The following is a 27,644-nucleotide window of genomic DNA, read 5'->3' as shown; positions in this document are numbered from 1 at the left end:
GCATTGCAACGCGAGGTATCTGACGGGCTCACGCTTACTCATATTATGTACAGCGATATATTAAAACAATGAAAGATAAGTGCCCCCTCTCCTCCCCCCCCCCCCCCTCCCTTGTGTACATACCGAGATTTACTCACTAAAAACCTGGTTAATACATTTTCGATCGTTCACTATTCCCGACCAATCACAATGCACGTATCGTTTTCTCACGTGTTGAGAAACGATACGACAAATTCGTTGCCTGGCGTACTGTAGCCGTACCTTATCTTACCGTAGCCGTGCCAATGGAAAACCATTTCAGTGTTGCGGCATGTCGTACTGTGCACTTGCTTAGTACGGTACTCAGTGCCGTACGTTTCACACTCATACGAAAAACTTGCGCTCTATGAATCGGAATCACGAGTAATAATAAATTAAAATTATATTCATAACACTAGATTTAGATGAAAAACAGTTTATTTATCGTAATACCATACAAGTGATTTACCTTTCTTAAAAATATTCTTCGAAACATTCTATGAACTAAACAATTTGTTTAGATGTTATGTATATACGAATATATTTTAAGAATATTAATCATATAAGAATATGATTAATTCTGATATTATATGCATCATGTTCTAAGGAAACTGGTAACCGAACAAAAATTATGCAATCGATAACCTGTCCACCTGGGATTTTTTTTTTCATACCGCATATCAATCCCTTGAATATTATTTCTTTACAGTTTGGGTAGAGGTCCCAAAAAAGTTTTTTAGTTAACAAGAAAATTAAAATAGGGTAACCTGTCCAGTAGAAAACTTAAAAAATTATGAAATTCTACCATTAAATAAAACACTGAAATAAAGAAATATTGTATTTTTTTAGCTATGTTTTGATTTTTTCCAAAATTATACCTCCGTACAGGCTGTTTTTGGAAACTATGATTCATCTTATTACATCAATTTTGTCATTAATCCAGGTATAAACCTGTTAAACCTGCTTTTTAGGTTACCATGATAGACCATGGATACCTTGTTGCAAGTAGAGGTGATCACCAACTCTTAAAAGGGTTAATAATTATTCTACATGTAGAGTCTTCTTCACAGTGTTAACTACGTTATGTGTCTGTGGGGTGCTATTCTTCTCCAGTTCTGTGGCGTAGGGCATTGGGATGTCAGCACCAGTGACTCGGTAGATTGGGGCATCTAAATAGTTGAAAGCTTCACCTGAAAAATCAACAGAGTAAAGTCTGTCAAGCTTGAAAAGTAGCATCGATCATGCGTTGTTTTAGTTTCTCTAGTACGTTATGACTTGCTGTATACCTGTTCCCTGGATACGATGCTAATCTACTGTCTGTTAATCCCCACATTTTACAAAGATACCCCCTGTAATCTTCGTTTAAGATACTGTGAGAGTGATTTGATTAGGAACTTGATGCAAGTGCATCAACCTTTACTCCAAGTGCACTATCAACTTTTACTGCTGAAGTGTGAGAGGCGTGCACTTAAGCTACTGAAGGCGCGATGACATGGTGCAATTATCTCTGAAACTTATCTCTAAAACGGCGTTGCAACACACCATTTAGGACACCATGCTTCTCAATGTAACATCACTGAATAGGTAATCCTTGATGCTATGCAGCTCATCTTCACAGACAACGGGGCAGATGCTAAGGAGGTAGACAAGAAGGGAGGACAAAATATTTGCATTGTAGTCTAAACAATGTAAGTGTACTTACTTTCGATTATTGATGCAGATATCTCAGCACCCACACCAAAGTGGGGCCAGCCTCCCTCTACTGTGATAAGATGGTTTGTTTTCTTGACTGAATCTATGATGCACTGGGTATCCAATGGACGAATGCTTCGTAGATTTATCACCTGTAAACAACAAGGAAATTGGTTGGTAGTATACGACACTGGCAGGAATAAGCTGAAAGCCAGTTGTACGAAGGGTGGATAATAATAATAATAATAATTATTATTATAATCATCATCATCACCATCATCAATATCATCATCACCATCATCATCGTCATCATCATCATCATCTTTTATTTGTTAGAGCAGGCAGATTATTTTGGCAGCTTTCGCTGATGTGGGCCTGCTTCCACTCGGCACACTCACTACCACTATATTTACTATTTTATGCATGCAACGCTCGACTCACATGTGGTTTTTACAGAGACAGGAAAACGGGATACCCGGAGAAAAACCCTCGTGGCAAGGGAGAGAACAACAGATCAAGCAAACTCAATTCACATGTCGTGTCTGCAGCCCTCGGACCTGCGACCCAACTTGGACTCACAGTGGTGAAAGACGACTCATTAGCGTACAGCACCCATGCCATTCATATAGTTATCCAAAGGATAAATCTTATCCAGTGGATAAATATAGTGAATAACAGCATCAACTTATCCAATAGATAATGATTTATCTGTTGGATAGCCACTATTCACCCTTCGTACAAACGAACCCAGTTTTTGTTTGTTTTAGTCATAAATTGTATAAGACATAAAAGATGTGTGGTAAAGTATCATAGTTTTCAATGATGTTTTCTCACGCTCGTAATGTTTATAAGGCAGTTAATTTCTTGCCACTTGGTCAAAGGAAATTTATGAAAAGAATTAAGCTATAGTAGGAGACAAACCTCTGCATCAATGCCTTCCGCTTCTAGCTGCTTTGCTGCTTGCAAGCTTACATCCACCATGCGAGAATGTGCGACTATTGTAATATGGCTCCCTGGATTATATATGGAAAAGGCATAAATAAGTATTGTAACATTATCAGCATGTATCATCTTCATGTATCATCATAATCATGTATAATCATCATTACCATAGATCATCATTATGAATCATCATCATCTATTATCACTATCTATCTTCATCATCTATCATATTCATGTATCATCATCATGCATAATCACCATCATCTACTGTATAACCCATGTTTCATCATGTATCATCATCATCATGTATCATCATTATGTATCATTTTAGTCATCATCATCTTCATCATGTATCATAACCATCATGTGCCAGGCATCATCACCATGTGTCATCATCATGAAGTACCATCATCATCATGTACAACTGCTACCATCATCACCATCATCATGTATCACCACTACCATCATCATCATGTATCACCACTACCATCATCAACACCATGTATCACCACTATCATCATCATCATCACCATGTATCACCACTACCAACATCATCACCATGTATCACCACTACCAACATCATCACCATGTATCACCACTACCATCATCATCATGTATCACCACTACCATCATCATCATCACCATGTATCACCACTACCATCATCATCATGTATCACCACTACCATCATCATTATCATCACCATGTATCACCACTACCATCATCATCATGTATCACCACTACCATCATCATCATCATCACCATGTATTACCACTACCAACATCATCATGTATCACCACTACCAACATCATAATCATGTATCACCACTACCATCATCATCATCACCGTGTATCACCACTACCATAATCATCATCACTATGTAACACCACTACCATCACCATCACCATGTATCACCACTACCATCATCATCATCACCATGTATCACCACTACCATCATCATCATCACCATGTATCACCACTACCAACATCATCACCATGTATCACCACTACCAACATCATCACCATGTATCACCACTACCATCATCATCATCACCATGTATCACCACTACCATCATCATCATGTATCACCACTACCATCATCATTATCATCACCATGTATCACCACTACCATCATCATCATGTATCACCACTACCATCATCATCATCATCACCATGTATTACCACTACCATCATCATCATGTATCACCAATACCATCATCGTTTCGTTATGCGCGAAAAGCATGAATTTAATAATAGATTCCTTTCTGCACGCACGCACGAGTAGCTTGCCTCGGATTAAGTCGCATTTGTATATAAGTAAGTGACGCTAATTTAAATTCAGTTCGTCGAGTTTCAGAGCAAGCTACCGGGTAAGTCAGATCGCTTAAACTTTATATATATTTTTCTACACAAGTAACGCTTTATTTTGCTTCGCATTTTTTAGATTTCGAACCAACTCGTATATAACTCGCGAAGAGAATTAGTTCTGAAACCGTAGCTTGTAACATTTCGTCAATAAACGAAACATTCGAAATCCGAGCTCACCAAGACGACTGGAACATGGCCGATGACGTTAAGAACCAAAGACGAGCAGCTAAAGGCAAGTTTACCAGAAAATTAAACGAAGTAAAGAAGGCTATCGACGAAGATTGTGGAGTAGAAATAGTCAAGAGAAATTACGACGAATTGGTTGAAACCTGGAAGACCGTTGAGTTAAAGCACGATGTTTATACCACATTCCTGACTGATGAAGAGGTAGAAGCCGGTGACACATGGATTCTGGAATTGCAAGATTTGTTCAGCGACGCTATGAAACGCCAGAATCAATACGAGAAGAAGAAAACGTCTACCGATAATGAAGCCAAGGAACAAGAAGAAAAGAAGCAAGCGGTTCTTAGAGAAGAAGAGAAATTTCAACGAATGTTAGATCAAGCGTATGTGAGAAGGAGTAGTGCCAAAGTAGTCTTTGGACAAGCTATAAATATTGTGAAATATTCGTCGCTTACAGCCCTCAAGGTAGCCAAGAAAGAATTAGATAAAGCCTTTGCCGACTGCAAGAAAGCAAACAACGAGTATCTCAGCCTGCTACCCAGAGAAAGTGCCACTCTAGAAATCACGTGGATAGTCGCTATACAGAATATGTACAGTCAAGCTGCTGAGGAAGTTGAAACAAAGTTGACAGAAGAACTAAGTATTCAGGAGACAGCAAAGATGAATAATCTACGGTTGGAAAAAATAAAGATGCCGAGATTCGAAGGAGAATTAAGAGAATATCCGAGATTTAAAGCAGATTTCCAGAAACAAGTTATGACAAGTTTATCAACAGAAACCGCTCCATATACGCTAAGATCCTGTCTTGGCAAAGAACCTTTGGGCGTGGTTAAAAGCGTGGATGATGACATCCACCAAATATGGAAACGCCTAGACGAGAAATATGGTGACCCATCGAAAATCGCTGATGCTATCATAGATACCATACGCAAGGTAAGACCGATAAGAGATGGAGAGAGTAAGCGATTGATCGAATTTATTGATGTCGTGGAAGATGGCTTCAGAGACCTTAAGAGACTTGACCTTGAAGTCGAAATGACAACTACTAGTTCTGTTAGTATAATCGAGAAAAAACTGCCTGCCAGTGTGAGAAAAGAATGGGCTAAGATGGTGACGGATGATGACAGTAAAGTTGAAAGAGTTAACAAGTTCCCTAGTTTGTTGCAGTTTTTACTAAGCCAGAAGAGAGCGATAGAATACGACGCAGCTGAATTACGTACAAGCAACACTTCATACAAATCAGCAGCCCATCATGTAGTAGCTAAAGAACAAGATACTCGCCAACCAGGAGAGAGACAACAGCGTTATTCTGATGGAAAGATTTCCCAGAAGTGCTTGTTACATGACAACGCGGATCACTGGACAGATGAATGTCGTATTTACTTATCTAAGCCGTACAGCGAGAAGAAAGATCTAATAAAGACGAAAAAAGCATGCTGGTCATGTCTTAAGCCAGGACACTTGTTCCGAGACTGCAAGAGAAAAAAGAACTGTGGAGAAAGTGGTTGTACCAGACGACATCACAAGACACTTCACAATCCTGAAGAAAGTCAGAACAGTACTGAGGAACCTGTAAGTAACCAACACAGCAAAACACAAGATGAAGAGACACCAAAAGGTAAACGTGCCACGTCCTGTGACAGCTTAGCAGAAGAAACTTGCCTCCTACTTTTTCAAAAAATTCCAACACCTAAAGGAGACGTAAATGTCATGTGGGACAGTGGAGCATCATTATGTTTCATTACCAACGCCAAAGCTGAAGAACAAAGATTGCCAAGCAAGAACGCGCAATTGACTATCATCAAAGTTGGGGGTAAGACGGAGACGATCGACTCTAAAAGGTACAAACTTCATCTGATAGACAAGCAAAGATGTGTGGTAGAGATAGATGCATTCGGGATAGACAGAATCACATCGGACATCCATAGCATCGACGTCGAAGGAGCAGTACATTTATTCAAAGATATCAAGAGAGATGACATAGCAAGGCCTGAAGGATCTGTAGATGTTCTAATTGGTTACGAGTATGCTGCATTTCATCCAGAACCAGAGCAAAAGGTGGAACATTTGATGTTACTGAAAAACAGATTTGGACGATGTCTTGGAGGTAGACACCCACTTCTCAAGGAAGTCAAAGAGACGCGTAGCCAACACGTACTTGGAGGAGTTCATCATGTTAGTCAGGTAAAGCCCAAAGTAGACTTAGAAGATTTCTACAAGATCGAGAATCTTGGGATCGAGTGTACTCCTCGTTGTGGCGGCTGTAAATGTGGAAAGTGCCCTCCTGGATCGAAGGACTATACGCTAAAAGAAGAACGAGAACTGAAGTTAATTGAACAAAACTTGAAATTCAACAATGAAGAAAACACATGGACCGCAGATTACCCTTGGATAAGAAATCCAGCTGAATTACCAGATAACAGGAAAGCAGCAATGGGATTGTTGATGTCTACAGAGAAAAGATTAGTCAAGAATCCAGAACATGCTAAAGTCTATCAAGAGCAAATAGATGATATGATAAACAGAAATGTCGCCAGAAAGCTCACTGCAGAAGAGATGAGACATTACAAAGGACCAGTCCACTACATTTCGCATCACGAGGTTCTTCGTCCAGATTCCAAGTCCACCCCTGTACGAATAGTATTTAACAGTAGCGCTAACTACATGGGTCATGTTTTGAATGAGTATTGGGCCAAGGGACCTGACCTGCTTAATAATTTGCTTGGAGTTCTCGTCAGATTTAGAGAAAATGAAACAGCAATTACTGGAGACATCAAGAAAATGTACCACACAGTCAAGATTGGCATCAAAGATCAGAACACTCATCGATTCTTGTGGAGAAATATGGAGAAGGATAGAGAACCCGACACCTACGTTATTCAGAGAGTATCGTTTGGAGACAAACCCGCTGGTACAATAGCTACTGTAGCCTTGAGAAAAACCGCAGAGATGTCATCAACAGAGTATCCTCAAGCAGCAAAGACCATCACAAGCAATACCTATATGGATGACATCATTGACAGCGTCAAAAGCAAGGAAGAGGCTAAATCTCTAACAACAGACATAGAGACTCTCTTGAGGAAAGGAGGATTTCAAGTCAAGTATTGGACGTTCTCACGTGAATCTAATCAAGGTGACGATAAACCGCTTTTACAAGACGAAAGAAATTCAAGTTCAGAGAAAGTTCTTGGTGTGGTATGGAGTCCCGTCAAAGACCAGTTCTACTTTAAAGTGCGTCTGAATTTCTCCCCGAAGAAGAAGAAGTTAAGAACAGAACCCGATTTGAGTGTCAAGCAGATTCCTGAAAGAGTTCCAGAGCCGTTGACAAAGAGAATGATTTTGTCACAAGTTAACGGGATCTATGATCCCCTGGGACTTGCTGGTCCGTTTACTGTGAAAGCAAAGATGCAGATGAGAAGGCTATGGCTGAATGATCCAAAACTTGATTGGGATGATCCTATTCCAGATATGTTCCAAAGTGAATGGTTGCAAATCTTCAAGCACCTTTTTGGTATGGAGAAAATATCGTTCAACAGATGTATCAAGCCAAGTAATGCTGTTGGTGATCCTTCCCTAGTCATTTTCAGCGATGGATCTCAAGAAGCTTATGGTGCATGTGCCTACGCCAGATGGGAAATGCCAGAAAATACGTTTGAGAGTAATCTAATCATGTCGAAGAATCGCCTGACCCCAGTAAAGAAGATGTCAATTGATAGAATTGAATTGTGTGGAGCAGTTCTAAACAAGCGTCTAAAGGTCTTCATAGAGAAAGAATCAAGATACAACTTTGTGAAATTCTACCATCTTGTGGATTCGCAAATTGTGCAAGCTATGGTCCAGAAAGAATCATACGGATTCAATACGTTCGCTGGCACGCGCATAGGTGAAATTCAAGAAAAGACAAATCCCTCTGATTGGTATTGGATTGACGGAGAACTGAACATCGCAGACTGGTTAACACGTGGCAAGAAACCTGATGAACTAGATGTTGACAGTGCCTGGCAAAAGGGACCAGAATTCTTGGAGTTACCAGTAAGTGAATGGCCAATAACCCAGAAACCCACAAGCATAATTCTCCCAGAGACAGTTCAACCTGTTATGATGGCACAAAACATCCAATCAGATACGTTAGAAGTAAGAATCAACATCGAGCGATTCTCATCCTACATCAGATTGCTGAGAGTGACAGCAAGAGTACTGGCTATGTATCAAAAGGACGCAAGTCCAAAAAGCAAACCTAGTTTCAAGAATGCCACAAAACCTCTATCTTCTGAAGAAATCGAGAAAGCTGAACTGTTTTGGATAAGAAACGCACAAGTACAACTGAAACAGAACATGAACAACAAGAGCTCAAAACGCCTTTGTCCTACAACCAACAAGGATCATGGTATGATAACAGTTGGCGGACGAGTAGATAAATGGATGCAAATGAGCTACAATCAAAATGAAGTCATTCTCCTACCCTATGATCATCGTTTTTCTCGTCTTTATGTAACGTACGTACATAATCAAGGACATTATGGCGTCGCGACTACTGTTGCCAAAGTCAGAGCACGATTTTGGATTATTAGTGCTCACAAGATGGCCAAGTCAATAAAGTTTCACTGCGTTACCTGCAAGAAATTGGAAAAGAAGACTGAGGAGCAAGTGATGAGCAAACTTCCAGTAGAAAGGTTAAAGCCTGCACCAGGCTGGAGTTCCATTGGCATCGATCTATTTGGACCCTTTAGCATCCGCGATGAAGTAAAGAAAAGATCCACTGGAAAAGCTTATGGAGTAATCTTCAATTGTCTCGGGTCAAGAGCGGTACACGTGGATGTCTCGCCAGATTATAGTGCCCAGAAGTTCTTGATGGTACTAAGACGTTTTGTTGCCCTGAGAGGTTATCCCAAGCAAATTATCTCAGATAATGGAACACAGCTCGTAGCTGCAAATGAAGAACTAAAGAGCGTGACTCAATCCTGGGACTGGGACAAGCTAGCAGAATTTGGAGCCACCGAAGGAATGCAATGGAAATTTACTCCAGCTGATGCACCATGGTATAACGGTATATCAGAAGCTCTAATAAAGTCGGTCAAGAAAGCATTGACAGTTGCCATTGGAAACAACATTATGACATTTTCAGAGTTGCAGACAGTTTGTTATGAAGCTGCGAATTTGGTAAATGAAAGACCGATCGGAAGACTCCCAACACAACCAGATGATGGCAAGTACTTGTGTCCAAATGACCTTCTTTTAGGAAGATCGACCTCAAGAATTCCAAGTGGACCATTTAAAGAGACAGCCAATCCAAGATACCGCTTCGAATTTGTTCAAAGTATCGTGAATGCATTTTGGAAAAAATGGACTCAGAATTTCTTCCCAAGTCTGCTCGTTAGACAGAAGTGGCATACCGCCAGACGAGATGTCAAGGTTGGAGATATAGTGATGATACAAGACTCAAACTTGGTGAGAGGAAACTGGAAGCTTGGAAAGGTATCCAAGGCTGAATCAGATCAAGATGGAAAATTTCGACGAGTGCAAGTACAGTACAAAGTACCCAAGCAAGGGGAGCCGCGGAAAACCTACCAAGGAAGAAACTACACCACTGTAGAGAGAGCAGTCCAAAAATTGGTAGTTCTGATTCCTGTAGAAGAAACTGAATAATGAAGAAAAGAAGGACACTAGAAAGACCTAGTTTGAACTTTAGATAAGAATTATTTATTGAATATGCATCTTGTTTAGTTAGAATTAAGTGTTTTTCCAAGAATTAAGGTTAAGATAAGATTCTTTATTTAGGCCGGGGGGGAGTGTTTCGTTATGCGCGAAAAGCATGAATTTAATAATAGATTCCTTTCTGCACGCACGCACGAGTAGCTTGCCTCGGATTAAGTCGCATTTGTATATAAGTAAGTGACGCTAATTTAAATTCAGTTCGTCGAGTTTCAGAGCAAGCTACCGGGTAAGTCAGATCGCTTAAACTTTATATATATTTTTCTACACAAGTAACGCTTTATTTTGCTTCGCATTTTTTAGATTTCGAACCAACTCGTATATAACTCGCGAAGAGAATTAGTTCTGAAACCGTAGCTTGTAACATTTCGTCAATAAACGAAACAATCATCATCATCACCATGTATTAACACTACCAACATCATCATGTATCACCACTACCAACATCATAATCATGTATCTCCACTACCATCATCATCATCACCATGTATCACCACTACCACCATCATCATCACTATGTAACACCACTACCATCACCATCACCATCCCCATATATCACCACTACCATCACCTTCATCACCATGTATCACCACTACCATCATCATCATCACAATGTATCACCACTACCATCACCATCACCATGTATCACCACTACCATCATCATCATCACCATGTATCACCACTACCATCATCATCATCACCATGTGTCACCACTACCATCATCATCATCACCATGTATCACCACTACCATCATCATCATCACCATTTATCACCACTACCAACATCATCACCATGTATCACCACTACCATCATCATCATCATCATGTATCACCACTACCATCATCATCGTCACCATGTATCACCACTACCATCATCATCACCATGTATCAATACTACCATTATGTATCACATATGCCATAATCATGCATCAACATGTAATGTTATCATTGCCATCATTCATCAGTGAAGCAAATGACTAAAACCCACATACTATAAAATACATGCCTTATCACAACATATTGGATACCTAATTTTCAAAATGCCTTGGGCATTTGACATTTTTCTCTTAATATTCTCTCTAATTTTCAAACTAATTACTTTCTGGATTTAGCAACTGTACCTTGTCGCTCTATTTTGGCCTTGCCCAAAGGAATAAGGAAGTCACTACTCATGGCCTCATCAGACATTTCAAAAGGAACACCATACATGATTTCATTCTCAAGTACAACAACTACGTATGAGAAAATAATATATAATAAAATTTAACAGTTATCGGCTGAACTTGAGTATAATATCTTAAATTATCAAGACAGACTGGAGGCCATGCTATCTGCCAAAGCTGTAGGCTGAAAATTACATGTAAATGTTTCAATTTGTTTTACTGTTCCACATTATGCAATGTGCATTAAAGCTCACAAAGCAGCCTGGGAAAGTGAGTACTGTAAAAGAACTATTGTTTGTTTTTGTTTGTTGACATTTTTAAACTTCCATAGAAAATGTTGTAAGAAAAATTGTGAGATTAATTTTTAGAGCCAAAAAAGCATAAGGGGGTTAACACATATTCAGGGGGTGATGAAAGGGTAGGGGGGAGTATGGAATTGTTGTCAAAAGCTGTGCATGGAGGGGGGTTGGGTTATGTTTGTCAAGCTTTCCTTGTGATTTTGCAGACTCCCCATGAGGTAATAAATGAAGCCCCCCAATAGCAACATCATATTATTTACTGTACCTGGGTTTGGTTCCCTGATAGCTGACTTGAGTAAACCTTTGGCATCTTCAGCTGAATAAGGTGACACAACCTATGCAAATGAGCAATAATTTGGTGAAATATCAACGTTATAATCTGGTTGGAATCAAAGTAAAGACAATTAGTCTATTATAACTGTTAGCAAGCAGAAACATCATACTTGGTACAGTAAGTTTTGCGGTCTGAAGAAAAAAAATGTTGGTAAAAAAGCATAAAAATATTCCTGCTTGTCTAAGTCAACATAACACACAGTTCATTTCTTCAGGAGTTCTTCAGGATAAAATGAATTATTGGAAGGGTTACTACATATGTAGTTGATTTATATCATGATAGTGGTAATATTTTCCAGGCTTATAGATGGTTCTGTGATGAGGTGTGACATGTCACGGCAGCATACACATAAGTGATAAAAAACAAGACGTCAACTTAGAGAGACAGCTTGCAAGTATATAGTGATTATAATGTCAGAGTGAAAAGAAATAAGTTACTACGATACACAGGTACCAGTCTATTGTTACCTTTAATCCAGGGCAGTGACCATACCAGGCAGCATAACACTGTGAATGCTGTGCAGCTACACCAGCTGCAGCTCCATTTGGTCCTCTGAACACAATGGGTACTGGAACCTTGAAAAATAATTAAGGAATGGTCAATGCTTAGCGTTTGTAAATCCAGTTCTGGATGCACGCAGGAGGTTGCTAAGCACAAAAGAAGTGAACGAGTCACACAAGGTGTAGCTGAGTGACATTACTTACATCTCCTGCTGACATATAGTATGTTTTAGCAGCAGAGTTGATAACCTGCAAAATAAAGAAATATCAATATATGTACAATAATGAATAACTTGTTTCTTACTTCTCCAGGCAATCAGATGAAGGTAGACTTAGCTAATAAACTGCTAATTATGGGAAGAGGGGTCACAAGCACCTAGTAGCCCAACCCTCTGATCAAAAATAAAATAAATGGAATTTAGCAGTATGGGAATTTCTACAGAGTAGCTCTTTGATTTGTCCGCTGAAATTCCCAGAAGAACTTAGAAGAAAATGTTTTGCAGAGGGAGGGAAACCAGAGAAAAACCCTAGAATCACAGTGGAGAACCAACAAGCAACTCTACTTGTATATGACACAGAATCCTGAGATCAAACCTGGGGTGCATTCATGAGAGGTAAGTGCTCTCACTGCTACCCACCCGTGCTTCGATTCCCAATGCTTCTCCCATATGGCCCTATCAATAACTATGTTAATAGTTTCTTTTCTCTTTCAGTAAATACCTCTGTGTTTTATATCCAAAGACTTATCTGCACAGACTTAGCCTTGCTTAAAATACAATGCACTGCACCCCTATGTTATTGTTTATATCATTCACCTACATCCTTCTCGAAGCTCTTCCATACACCAGTGCAGCGAAATTTCTGCAAATTCACTATGCCAATGTCCTCAAATTCCAAAACTGTCCTTCCTTTCATTCTACAGCAAGTAGGCTGACAGGCCCGCTGAATTTTTCAGAGAGATTCTCTTTGTGAAATTATGATTTTTTGGTCATCCAAATGTTAGACATCAAAACAGTCTTTCAAAATCTACCTTAGATTCCTTGCCAAAATTTCTCAAATCTCATGGAAAGCTTTAAGTGACTATATATCATTATATCATGATGGTCATAACACATCTAACAGGAAAAAAACTTCAGCTACAAAACCACCATTTTGCCTGGCGAGGAAAATGACGCTCTGCATGCACATTGTTTCCGGTGTGCAGTGCATCGTAGTTGACTAGGATTCTTTAAGAGCTAGATACAGATGCAAATGCAAAATACAAATAATGCAATGTAAAAAATGTGCAGCTTGAACAATAGCAATGTTTTGAAATCCCACAGACTTTTTATGGTGTCTGTGAATACCTGACGTATAGACGAGGCTGAGCCTGTGCAAATGACTCTGTGGTGTTAGAAAACAGCGGTATGCAACAAATGTGAAACTGGTGTATTGTGTACACTGTTCAACAAAAAGCAAATTTCATTTTGCATCATTTTAGAACTTATTGTTAAGTCAGTAAGGTATAATTATATATTTTGCATAGTATTACATATATACTTTATTGAGCACTTCACCATAGGGCTTTTTAGACTGTCAATTTATATTTTTATTTTCAAAAAGACTATTATTTCTTTATAATGGCATACTCACTTGATCAATAGCTTGCATAGCAAAGTTGAAGGTCATGAACTCACATATTGGTTTAAGACCAGCCTAAATAAACACAAATAAATTACAGTGTGGATAAATGCTTTTAAAAAATGTATGCTATTGATTTTTTCAACATTCTAAACAGACATGCTTTTAACTTGGAATTAACTTACCATTGCAGCACCAGCAGCAATACCAGCAAAACCCATCTGAAAGAATTCCATAACAAAATAAAATTTAATATAAAAATATCTTGAGCTATTTACAGTACAGTTATAACAGCCACACCCATAGCCAATTACAAGGGTAACAGGATTAGAGGCTGATGTATACAAGGCAGGATATTTGAGGCATAGCCAATGACAGAAAGAGGTTTCATTGAGGTCATAGACAGTTGACTGAATCTTGGTACAAAAATTCTGAACAAAACCTACTACAGTGATACAGTATCTCTAACCAAACCCCTTAATTAAGTCGTGGTCACCCTTTATTAAATCAATACCTTCTCAAGTACCAAACCAAATTTTTACGCTGTTGTTTGCACTATAGCACGCACTCGTGGGGAGAATTTTGCTTTTAATCAACGAAAATCGGTCAGTTTTTTTCCTTTTTCATGTGTTGAATTCTTTAGAATCGTGATACAAAACTAATTACGATTTTGAGACGACAATACCACGAAATATTGATGGCATTGGAAGCAAATATATTCCGTATTGGGCGGAGTCACGAATACCGAATATATTTTCTCCCAACTGGCTGTCAATATTTCATGGTATTGTCATCTCACAATCGTACTTAGTTTATAGAATTTACAAGTACTGTATAACAGTCCAACATTTCATTTCCATCAAATTGTCTTGCATCCTAGATACATGTAGTTAACTACAATAATGTAGCTATGGAGGCTTTGCACATGATTGTGATGGCAGCCATGACAGGAGGCTGGAATAATGAAATCTGGTTTGCATGAGAAACAATTCAGTTTCCCAGGGGAAAAAGACTATAGTTGTGCCTCCTGTCATGGCTGCTATCATATGATGGTGCAAAACCTCTATTCTAGAGCAACATGGCATACTTCATTACATTGGACGGATTCTGCGAACTTGGACACGGATGCCAAAAAAATATAAAAGGTATTGACTGATTATTTTTGATTGATGGCAGCAAAAAATTTTTTAAAAATTAAAAAGCATACAGCTTTTAACTATTCCATTCTCAGAATAAAAACCACAGTAATGCACAGTCAAATTTAGTACAAACCTCTGTAATCAAAACCATAATATATATAAGGCCAAACAAAAAAATATGTGTTTCTTGTTGCACAACCGACCATAATTTTCATACCGATTTTTGCCGACTCTAATATTTTATTCATTTCCAAATGCACCACAGGGTTCCCAGTAAGCTGATTTCCACTGCTGTATCAGTAAAAAAATCTGACCTACCGACCCAAATTATTTTTCTCATGCAACAGGAAACACACTTATTTTTTTGTTTCCAGCCTAAACAATATATAACAAACTAACCTCACTTATAGGTGTGTCTATGATGCGCTTGTCACCAAACTTCTTATAAAGACCTTTGCTAACCTTTTGGGAATGAAATGATAATAGAATAAGACACTTCTTATGAGGAGCAGTACAAAAATCCCGTTTATTTCCCATTTCTAAATATTTCCAATTTAAACATCTATGGGAAAAGAATCTTTGCTTGATTTTTTTCTGGAAGGAGGTCCCATAACACGCTCATCTTTATCTGCATGGGTTCCCTGGTTTTTCTTCCTCCACTAAACCTAATTAAAGCCAGCTAAATTCCAATTTGATCTGTAAATTACTCACTGCACATGGAGATTGTTTTCAAGGTACACTGTATCAATAAGATTTGAAAGTTTTGATCTACAAGGCTTTTCGCTGTTATATCACTGCATGGGACAATCACAACAGAGCTAGGCTCCAAACTAGGTGAAAGCCCAAAGATCGAATTAGAATTTAGAAGTTGATTTTTGCAGAGGGAGGAAAACTGGAGAACCCAGAGAAAAACCCTCAAAGCACAGGAGAGAACCAACAAACAACTCTACTCACATACGACATCAAGATTGGCAGGACTCAAACTCGGGCTGCATTGGTGCGAGGCGGAGCATTTTAAATGCTGTACTCATCAAGGCCGGGCCTTTGCTTAGATAGTGCATTGTGGTATAGCTTGGGTATAAAAATCTTCCATGCATCAAACCTTATACTGCAAAATGTTGCTTTGACTCAAGCTAGACCAGAATGCACCTTGATTGTCAAACTTAAAAAGGGCTAAAGCTTGTCAATTATTCATGGTAAAACAGGAACCCTGTAGCTGTAATTTCATTGGTCTTACATTACCTCCAATACAGATTGATTATTATTGATTGATGGAAGTGAAAAACCAAATGATTAGCAAGCAGCTACCAAGTTTGTGTTATAATGAAAACTGCTATAAAGCAAATGTACCTTAAATGTTTTAAAAATTAATATAAATTTAACGATAATTATTATAGACTAATGTAGCTTCCTGCCACATACAGTACATGTGCTTGTACTAAAAACGTACTTTGTATGCACCCTCGTACAGAGCAACTTCTTCGCCCAGAAGAAAGACATTCTCATCTCTTGACATCTCTTCGTCCATAGCATTATTAAGTGCTTCCCTAACTGTCAGCTAGTAAAAAAAAATTAACAGACTCAATTATATACAGGAAGCTTACTACTCATATGTCAATCAATCAATCTAAAACAGCTGTTTTGGGGGTGCAAATCGTAGCTGATATTTCTGCAAATCTTGAAACTAGATGTCCAATGGTACATATTCGTTGTATAGCGGACAATAAATATTAGGGTATAATTGGCAATAAGCAGAATAATCCATTCAATATGAAGATATAAACAATCCACGTAAGTAAAGAAATAAGCTTACTTACAGTAGCCCCTGCAAGATGTCGACTAGTCGAAAATGTCCGTCCAAAAGCCCCAGTTATTGCATTCTAAAAACAAAATAAACCCATCAGCATGATCTTTATAAACTATTTAACACCTGGAATACATAAAATACCTGGGTGGTTCGTCTACCTAGGCGAAAAACTCTCGAAAAAAAGAGCCATTTTGGTATATTTTCGTCCGGCTTCAGTAGCTTTTGATGCGCAGGCAAGAATTGACCATTCACGCATACTACCCGCTGTTATCAACCATCGATGCTTCAGATTCAAGATGGCGGATGAATGAAGGAGTTTGTCTGCTGGACTTTGAACTCAACCTTTTTGTTTATTTTTACCACTAGAATTGTAGCTTGGCTCCTTAGATTATAGAACTAAGAATGGCATCTTATAGATTGCTTCATGGCAATAAAATTAGCGCGCTAAATTATTTTCGTTTTGTAAGAAAGGTAAGTGTTGTCGTCTGTCAGAAGTTGTAGATATTTCTAAGCTCTAGTTATTTTTAAAACCAATCTCTACCGTACATTTGGTAAGCATTCTCTGCCGTATACTCGTTATATTTGGACATCAATAAATTTGAGTTCATGTAAAATATTGTTTACACTCTGCAGGTAACCGGTAGCCATTCATTGTTGTCACATTCAAGACGGTTTCAAAGCACCACACAGAGGTAAGATTGGTATTTATGGAATATTTTGCCAATTATGATTGCGATTTATTTGTCTTCTTTGATTTAGTTATCTGATAGTTAAATTATTTGGATTAATCTTGCTGGGTGGGATGCAGTTATGCAGCTGAGGGAGGGGTAGTGGGTACACCTCCAAAACAATTTCCATTTTATGCTTCATTGTTTTCATTTTATGCGTCATTGAAAAAATGGGTGCTGTAGCTGTAGTGCTTCCACCTCAGCAATGCAACCAGGGTTGAATTCTCATATTCATAATTTCATGTGTATTGAACCTTACCCTGCAACAGAGGTTTTTTTTCTGACCCTCTGTGGAGCTCAATCGCAGGGTAATTGAACGTTAAGCTAAAGATCCAAATTCTTTACCCCACCCACTCCCTCCCCCCCCAAACGCACAATTCACATATACAGATTGAAAAAAACACACAGGAGTGACCTAACAAGCAATTCTACTAACATATGCATCACCGAGTCAAGTCCATTAAACTGTGAGTTCCATTAGGTAAAATTTAAATCCTGTCACTGGTATTTTCACTCACAGACCAGGATCTTTTTATTACTCAAACTGTGATTGACTAAGCACCATCTGTAGCTGATCATAGTTGCAGTTTCTGTGCTTTTATTATACTTTTAAAGATCAAATACTAAATATACTTCTAAAATCTTTCTTAAAGTTCTGATGAAGATAAATACATCCTGCCTAAAAGTAAAGTCTACACATACCATTACCAAGATAGTCTACCAAGACTCCCAATACCAAAGCTAGAAAATACTTGTCACCGTTATCTGGCATCACAGAAACCACTCCTTACTCCTGAAGAATATGAAGTCACTAAGAAGTTGACAGAAAAGTTTCAAAAACAAGAAGGACCAGGTATTTTGATCAATATATAATGATGACAATATCAACAAAACCAAAAAAAATTCAGAAATCATTTTTTGTGTTATCGAGCATATTTCTTCTGTAAAACGGTTTCAGGGTATCAATAAGATTATTTTGAAGGTTTCAATGGTAATATCTATATTGTAGAAAGTCTATTAAATAGAGGATATCACATGGGTGGGAATTGTATCTTCAAGTGTTCAATTGATGTCTCATGAGTGAGCGCAGCAAACGAGTGAGATATCTAAATTGAACATGAGAAGATGAAATTCGTATCTCCAAGCGGCCATGTAATGTTCTGTTTATTATATAGATATCGATGAAACTTAAATAAAACAAAAGCTCAAAAATTCTTTATTAAAATAGCAAGCCGATTCAACAGCGATATCTTCACGTGTGAAAGATATGGTATCTTCCCACTGGCGAAAGATATCAAGTTTTCAACACTAGAGAAAACCGGATATTTCATTGATATCTACATAATAAATGAGATATATTTTACTGTTTGTAAATGCAGTATTAAATGCTGAACTCATCAAGCAAGACAAGATTAATAAACACACAAGCTATATCTCAGGTACACATTTTCACATTTTGGTATTATATTAGGATAATATGTGTGGCTATTAGCTATCCATCCATCAAGTTAGTCAGTCAGTCAGTCAGTTGGTAGGTTGGTCAGTCAGTCAGTCAGTCCAGTCAGTCAGTCAGTCAGTCAGTCAGTCAGTCAGTCAGTCAGTCAGTCAGTCAGTCAGTCAGTTGGTCAGTCGGTTGGTCAGTCATTCATACTTTCAATCATTCATACATGTACTTTCATTCATTCATTCATTCATCCATTCATCCTTTCATCCATTCATCCATTCATCCATTCATCCATTCATCCATTCATCCATTCATCCATTCACCCATTCATCCATTCATCCATTCATTCATCCATTCATTATGCTTGGCATCAATCTATCTATTCATTTAAACATTCATTTATTCAATTAACGTTTTAGTTCTTTTTCTAGTATCTGGTCATTTTTTTCTTTCATCAGTTTAGTCTTTCACTTTGCTTCATATTTCAGACCTAACTTATTACAAAGATTATCATTTATATTTTCACAGAATCATGGTTTGACATGTATCTTACTGACAGAAAATCCATTGTATTAAACTACAATCCATTTATCAATTTTAAAGAAGATCCAATAAAGGAGAATAATGACCAGGTTAGAGCCTAAAGTGTTGATAAATAAAACTTTCAACAAACTCAATAATATTGTTGAAAAAATTAGTGATTTTTTTTCAACTTTCTCTTTGGAATTGCAAAATTTTAGCCTCAAGAAATATTGCATTGCTAAAATCATAAAATACTCCAGTTTCATGTTCTCTATTGCCCAGGATTTGCCTATTAATTACTATTATTATTTATTATTAATTATTATTGTTAATGACGACCGTCTTAGCACTAGTGTCCATTACAAACCTACTGACTCTCATTCTTATTTACTCTACTCGTCTTCTCATCCTAAGCACACTCTTAACGCTATTCCGTTCTCGCAATTTCTTCGTCTTCGTCGTTTGTGTAGTGATGATCTTGATTTTTCTGTTAAATGTTCTGAGATGCGTTCCTTCTTCCTTAAGCGTAATTATCCTGCTCATGTTATTGATCGTGCCATTTGTAAAGTTTCTACTATTGATCGTACCACCGCTCTCACTCCTCACACTCGTCCCTCTAATGACCGCATTCCTTTCACTCTTACGTATCATCCTATTAACATTTCCATTAAACCCATTGTTAACCGCAACTTTTCTCTGCTTGACTCTGATACTCGCACTTCTGCTATTTTCAACAACCGCCCTCTCTTTTCCTATAAACGTGATCGTAATCTCCGTTCTTTCTTGGTCAAGGGAGTTCTTCCCTCTAACAAAGAACCTGGTACTTTTCGCTGTTCTCGTAAACGTTGTTATACTTGTCCTCACATAGTCTCTCACACTTCTGTTGTCGGTCCTAAATCAACTGTTAAAATCACTGACCATTTTGTTTGTACCACTTCTAATGTTGTATATTGTATTAAATGTACCCGCTGTAATCTTTTGTATGTGGGCGAGACTGGCTGCCGTCTTGGTGATCGCATTTGCAATCATCTTTATGATATTCGCAATAACGATCCCACCAAACCAGTTTCCCGCCATTTTAATCTAGCTAACCATTCTCTTTCTGACTTCATTGTTTTCGGTCTTTCTTTGCTTAACGGCAACAATGATTGTCGCAAGACCAAAGAAATGCGGCTTATTCACCTATTGGGCACTCTTAGTCCCAACGGGATTAATGAACGCTTTATTTTCAACTAACCTTTTCTTTTGTCTTTTGATTGTTTGTTTTTGTTTCCTTGCCTACCTTGCTCTCATTGGTTTCTTTTGTCTTATTCTATCATATATACACTCCTTTCTACCACTTCTTTCTCTTTTACTCCGACGAAGGACTAGCGTCCGAAACGTCAGTAAGTTGTTTCATCTTTTCACGGTGTATAATTTACCTTTTCATCATTACTGTTTCATTAGAAACACCGACGCAGCTCACACTAGTTTTTAGCTAGTTATATCTCAGGATTTGCCTAGTTAATTTTGTGTGGAATATTCATGTACTGCAGCGAAGGTTCATAGAATTTCAGAGTGTTGCTAAAATTAATGTTGTGCATTCTTTACTTTATCGCTGGTATTTGTGAATATTCTGACATTGAAATAAGGCTAACCCTGAGTAAATGAGTCAAGATACATAGCAGTATTGTTAGTATGGAATTGAAAATGGTTTATTAGATATTTATGTACAAATTTAAGTATAAATAAGGTAACTCAGGTTGTTGAAAATTTGATGGATGACAGCCAAAACAGTGTTTAAAACAATGTATGGGTGGCAAAAAAAAGCAAAAGTTATCTTATTGTGTCTGTCACTATCTGTATAGTCGACTAATTTTTGGATATATTTTTGTTTTTAGCTTATCCGAGCTACCAATTTCATCAAGTCTGCTGTAAGGTTCAAGATATCTCTGGACCAGACTGTCCTTGAGCCTGATATCTTTCACCTAAACCCAAAGAGAAGTGATTCTGATTGGTTTAAAAGCATCATAAGGTGAAAAAATACCTTAAGTAGACCTCTTTACCTTGGACGCAATGTTTTCCCATTTCAGACCATGTGTTATTCTCTTGAGAATAAGATTTTTTTACAACTCACATGACTTGTGTCTACTCACATGCAGCTGTTAAACAAAGAAATGATACTCTAGGGAATGACATGTGGTCTGAAATAGGAAAACATTATGCCAAAGGTAAAGGTCTAATTTGTCAAACCCTGAAACATCTTCTGCACTGATCTAAATAAGGGCATGGCTAACTCACAAATCGAATTTGAATTTAGCTTCAATTGTTGGGATTTGTAGAGGGATGAAAATTGAAGAACCTGAAGAAAAAGACCCTTGAATCGAGGGAGAATTACAACAAACTATACTCGCATGCTGTATAATGCCTAATGTCCTGGAATCAATTCCAAGACCCCAGGGGTAAGTGCCTAGTGCACTACCTGCATGCCACACTTGGTCCCCAAGTAATAGTCTAGTCCTGACCAAGTGATGAGGTCTTCATTTATTTAATGTTGAAATGTCTGTATGGGAACCTGGATAGCATTAGTGGGTTGAGATCTTGCATCTTACCATTGTAACCTTGGATTGATTCATAGACTTGATGTTGTAAAATAATTATTATTTGAGTATATAGACTTGCTTGCTATTCTCTGCTGAGCTTGGAGGGTTTCTCTCTGGCTTCTCTAGTTTTCCTCTCTCCTCGAAGATCACCTTCCAAATTTCAATCAGATTCTGTGAAAGCAAAGCGGCTGTGTAGAACCACTGCTAAAGATTTCAAAGTACAAACCATAATAAAATGTAAGACAAAGTAGCATGACGTTTTTCTTGTTTAAGAGCAAGAAGAAGAAAAAAGCCAAAGGATATGGTAAAGGAAACAAGAAATATATTAATATGAATAATTTTTTTTTTATTTGTTTATGTTTTAATTGCAGGTTTGTTCCTAGAAAACTGTCGTGGTATGGTGCATTCTTGGCCAAGGCATTTCCTCTAGACATGAGTCAGTATAACAGGCTGTTCTGCTCTACCAGAATCCCTAATAAAGGAAAAGATAAACTGGCTACGTTTGAAGGAGCCAGGCATCTATTGGTAATGCATAAAGGACACTTCTATGTCTTCGATGTCATTACTACTGATGGTAAGAACACTGAACACTGTTACAATAAACCATGTCTTCAAAATATGCCACTTGCCTAGAGCCTTTACCAAACCTTTAAAAACCTTCAAGTTTTATCTACAGTATACCCTTAAACAACCTGTGGGCTGAGCAAAGTCAGGGCACGGCTAACTCACAGATAGAACCCTTAAACAACCTGTGGGCTGATCAAAGTCAGGGCATGGCTAACTCACAGATCGAACCCTTAAACAACCTGTGGGCTGATCAAAGTCAGGGCATGGCTAACTCACAGATCGAACCCTAAAACAACCTCTGGGCTGATCAAAGTCAGGGCATGGCTAACTCACAGATCGAACCCTGAAACAACCTCTGGGCTGATCAAAGTCAGGGCATGGCTAACTCACAGATCGAACCCTAAAACAACCTGTGGGCTGATCAAAGTCAGGGTATGGCTAACTCACAGATCGAACCCTTAAACAACCTGTGGGCTGATCAAAGTCAGGGTATGGCTAACTCACAGATCGAACCCTTAAACAACCTGTGGGCTGATCAAAGTCAGGGCATGGCTAACTCACAGATCGAACCCTAAAACAACCTCTGGGCTGATCAAAGTCAGGGCATGGCTAACTCACAGATCGAACCCTAAAATAACCTGTGGGCTGATCAAAGTCAGGGTATGGCTAACTCACAGATCGAACCCTTAAACAACCTGTGAGCTGATCAAAGTCAGGGTATGGCTAACTCACAGATCGAACCCTTAAACAACCTGTGGGCTGATCAAAGTCAGGGTATGGCTAACTCACAGATCGAACCCTTAAACAACCTGTGGGCTGATCAAAGTCAGGGCATGGCTAACTCACAGATCGAACCCTTAAACAACCTGTGGGCTGATCAAAGTCAGGGTATGGCTAACTCACAGATCGAACCCTAAAACAACCTGTGGGCTGATCAAAGTCAGGGCATGGCTAACTCACAGATCGAACCCTTAAACAACCTGTGGGCTGATCAAGGTCAGGGCATGGCTAACTCACAGATTGAACCCTAAAACAACCTGTGGGCTGATCAAAGTCAGGGCATGGCTAACTCACAGATCGAACCCTAAAACAACCTCTGGGCTGATCAAAGTCAGGGTATGGCTAACTCACAGGTCGAAGCCTTAAACAACCTGTGGGCTGATCAAAGTCAGGGCATGGCTAACTCACAGATCGAACCCTAAAACAACCTGTGGGCTGATCAAAGTCAGGGTATGGCTAACTCACAGGTCGAACCCTTAAACAACCTGTGGGCTGATCAAAGTCAGGGTATGGCTAACTCACAGATCGAACCCTTAAACAACCTGTGGGCTGATCAAAGTCAGGGCATGGCTAACTCACAGATCGAACCCTTAAACAACCTGTGGGCTGATCAAAGTCAGGGCATGGCTAACTCACAGATCGAACCCTAAAACAACCTGTGGGCTGATCAAAGTCAGGGCATGACTAACTCACAGATCGAACCCTGAAACAACCTCTGGGCTGATCAAAGTCAGGGCATGGCTAACTCACAGATCGAACCCTAAAACAACCTGTGGGCTGATCAAAGTAAAGACACGGCTAACCTACAGATCGAACCCTGAAACAACCTCTGGGCTGATCAAAGTCAGGGCATGGCTAACTCACAGATCGAACCCTGAAACAACCTCTGGGCTGATCAAAGTCAAACTATCTGGTGTCATCCCTTAGTTATTGCTGCTACTTGCATATACCTTTTGTGAACCATGGATTCAGTGAAAGAAACTTGTATTTTCTGTTATTAACTAAAGGACCAAGCTTATACTGGCTGCCACAAAATCAAAGACACTGCTTCTCATCTGCATACCCCTATTTATGCTTATTGACTGCACCTCAGATTTTAATTCATACCTGCAAATTGACTTGTTTTACTTTAGTATAAAACACCAACAGCAATTTAGCTGCAAAACCCCTCTCAAAAGAAATCCCACCACAAAACATGTAAGCACAAATCCCTAATACAGAGGTGACTAGCAAGTTTTGCTAACTTAACTTCTTATGTTATTTGATCCATAGGTAACATCATTCCAGCTTCAACAATTTACCAGAACCTCAAAGAAATCCTCACCGACCCCACCCCTCCACCAAGACATCCCCTAGGAGTCCTCACAACCGAAGACCGTGACACGTGGGCTAGTCAACGTCACGCCATCTCTGCCATTCCTGCCAATCATGAGGCTCTAAAGTTGATTGACAGTGCTTTGTTTGCATTGTGTTTGGATGATGAAGCACCTTATGAGCCTGCTCACTTGACACAGGTTATGCTTCATGGTGATGGGATGAACAGGTAACCAATCATAATGCTTTTTCATTATCAGATGATCAGGGTCAAAAAAGGGAAGCACAGGCAGCATAGCAATAAGTTTGCTTGCCTATCACCAATGAGACCTTGATGCTAATATTTTCGATTGTTTTGACCCCCAGGTAGGGATTTAGTGCAAGCGGTCTATACAGCAATATCAATAGTAGTCTCGTGCAGTGCAGTGCAGCGTAGTGCAGTGCAGTGTAGTGCATTGTAAAGATAAAAAGTAAAGACAGTAAAGATTTCAAGGCAAATCGTCAGTACGTGCCTCATCCACGAATGTAATATTTTTTTCTAGCCACTCTATACAACTAACCTTGTCTTCATTGAAGGTGGTTCGATAAATCGTTTCAACTCATTGTCTGCAAACAAGGAGTATCGGCAATCAACTTTGAACACTCCTGGGGAGACGGTGTTGCTGTCCTTCGCTTCTTCAACGAAGTCTTCAAAGATAGTTCTACTCGTCCGGCCATCTCGCCACAGGAAGCCCAGTCAATAAACTGTGAGAGCACAGTAAGAAAACTGGAATTTTCTTTGACGCCTGAGTTAGAACGAGGTGTACAGGTAGCGAAGGAGAAATTCGACGATACGGTCAGTACCCTGATCACAGAAACCCTAGAGATAAAAAGCTATGGCAAGGATTATATTAAGACTAAGCAGTTGAGTCCAGATGCTTATATGCAGCTTGCTTTCCAGGTTAGTTTGAAGGCGCTGTGACGCACGAGGATTTCTCGTGCAACTTGCGTCGCAATAAAACGTCGTAGGAAGAACACACTGTTTCACGTGCAACTTGTGTCATGAAAAAAAAAATTGTTGCAAGTTACAAAAAGCAGAAACTGATGTTCTACATTTTTGCAACAAAATATCGGAACTGAGTACAAGTTGCGCGTTAGTGTATGTTGCAGGAAACCTTGTGCTATAGACCCCTTGCAGCACGTGGGAATGCAGCTCAATTTGGAGGACAAAACAAGTTTCCAATTTAAGAAGATTGAAATTCTTTTGTTTTGTCCTTCAACTTGAGCTGACGTTACATGCAAGGGGTCCATACAAGGGAAAAACCTACTCGTTACATCCAGCTTGTAGTAGAATTATTAGTGGATGAATAGGCTGCTTCTGTCATTACAGATGGGCATCTACCGTCAAAAGGGTCACTTTGTGCCGACCTACGAGTCATGCGCTACTGCGGCCTTTAGGCATGGTCGTACCGAGACAATCAGGTCAGCCAGTAATGCTACCGTAGCCTGCAGTGAAGCATTCGATAAATCACATCGAGCTGGCGTTGATGAGATGGTGAACAGAATTAAAATAGCAACGGATTGGCATGCTAAACTCACCAAAGAAGCCGCCATGGGTAAGAATTAAAGAAAATATTTTTTTATCGCATCAAGTATTATCTGGTCTCCTAGCTTACATTGCAAAGGTTTCTAGAAAATCATTTGTGCGACGGGAAAGAATTGATGCGTTCAATCGACCCATTATACCTCCCTATCTAGGAAAGTTTGGAATAATGCAAGCTAGAAGTCCACAGAGAATATTCATTTTGAACCCCTGGAGCAAATTATGGTCGTCAGTCAAAACGTTTTCGGCAACATTTATGGCACACACTGATTCTGTCACTATTGTAGTCTCGTTTTTAGTGCCGCGGCCTTGACGACGCTTAAAACGGCTGCGAGGGAGACTATGCCCATTTAAGTGTCTAAAACATTTATGGGTATTGAAGGGAAAAACGTAGATAGTAGCCAGAATAATATAAGATGAATAATCAAATTATGAAAATTATTTTTGCAACATTCAAACCAATATCTTGCTCTATTTTCCAAGGCCAAGGGTTCGATCGTCATTTATTCGCACTTCGAACGCTAGCAGAGGCATCAGGACAACAACCAGACATATTCCAAGACTCAGCCTACACTAAAATCAACCGTATCCACCTTTCAACCAGCACCTTGTCCAGCCCAGCTATCATGATAGGTGGCTTCGCTCCTGTTATCCCAGAAGGCTTAGGGGTAGGGTATGGGATCTTCGATGATCGATTGGGCTGTAATGTGACTTGTTATGAAAACGGTGGTAACGCCAAGGAATTTCTGGAATGCGTGGCATCCAGTCTAGAAGACATGCACACCGTTTTGAATGGAAAGAATTTCAAGCAGTAAGCGTGGAACAAGTTGAAACCTGTTCCTGGGCTATGAGGCTTACAGAAAGATACAAAAGTTCCCTCTCCCCCGAGATTTTTATCTTTTCTGGTTATTTTTGTTTACGGATTTCTCTTAGAATGTCTTGTTGCTCTAATTTTGGATTCTCCTTTTCTGATATTTTTTCAAAAAATTCTCTTGAGGCGGCACACCCCATTTGAAGGAGCCCCTTTGACTCCTCATTAGCTAATTAATATTTTACAATTATATTCATTTCGTTATTGATTGATCAATAACGGGTTTCCATTTGCCAAGGATCCTTCATGAATTCACCATGAATTTCAGGACATTTTGAATTTTTCCACAAATCTTGTTTTTACACGCCTATATTATTGTCTATGCAACGGATTCGTTTGGCTCGACCATGAGAGGATGTGAATTAACAAGAGTTAATTTTCTTGGGAAGTTACATTAAACATTATGTAGAAATTTCTAGTATTGTGCACAACGAGTTTCTTCTTCTGGCACCCGATGGAAAAGGCAGTTCATTCTTAAGT

General features: G+C 38.9%; 2 protein-coding genes across 2 annotated transcripts; one reads left to right on the top strand and one right to left on the bottom strand.

Moving 5' to 3' along the window:
* Window positions 1–438: 438 nt before the first annotated feature.
* Window positions 439–17,002, bottom strand: LOC116303270 (pyruvate dehydrogenase E1 component subunit beta, mitochondrial; the record flags this gene model as incomplete). Its single annotated transcript, XM_089035958.1, has 13 exons — window positions 439–1,208; window positions 1,721–1,862; window positions 2,632–2,723; window positions 11,034–11,144; window positions 11,640–11,709; window positions 12,176–12,283; window positions 12,413–12,457; window positions 13,841–13,903; window positions 14,014–14,049; window positions 15,367–15,429; window positions 16,418–16,525; window positions 16,785–16,847; window positions 16,916–17,002. Coding segments are annotated over 13 exons (1,137 nt in total), but the record flags the coding sequence as incomplete, so codon positions are not given.
* Window positions 17,003–17,066: 64 nt separating this feature from the next.
* Window positions 17,067–27,582, top strand: LOC116303285 (carnitine O-palmitoyltransferase 2, mitochondrial). Its single transcript, XM_089034939.1, has 11 exons — window positions 17,067–17,245; window positions 17,408–17,466; window positions 18,156–18,355; window positions 18,882–18,941; window positions 19,475–19,578; window positions 21,349–21,482; window positions 22,422–22,624; window positions 24,670–24,940; window positions 25,288–25,651; window positions 26,081–26,306; window positions 26,777–27,582. The coding sequence occupies exons 1-11, from the start codon at window positions 17,177–17,179 to the stop codon at window positions 27,106–27,108; spliced, it is 2,022 nt and encodes a 673-aa protein (XP_088891065.1). The 5' UTR covers window positions 17,067–17,176; the 3' UTR covers window positions 27,109–27,582.
* The last annotated feature ends 62 nt before the right edge of the window (window positions 27,583–27,644 follow it).

This window comes from Actinia tenebrosa, unplaced genomic scaffold (genome assembly GCF_029948245.1).
Source record: "Actinia tenebrosa isolate PJP-AT-01 unplaced genomic scaffold, QUT_ActTen_1.0 PGA_scaffold3__52_contigs__length_22856419, whole genome shotgun sequence".
NCBI classification, from domain to species: Eukaryota; Metazoa; Cnidaria; class Anthozoa; order Actiniaria; family Actiniidae; genus Actinia; species Actinia tenebrosa.
Note: the sequence above shows the minus strand (reverse complement) of the source record. Positions and strands in the feature narration are given on the sequence as shown.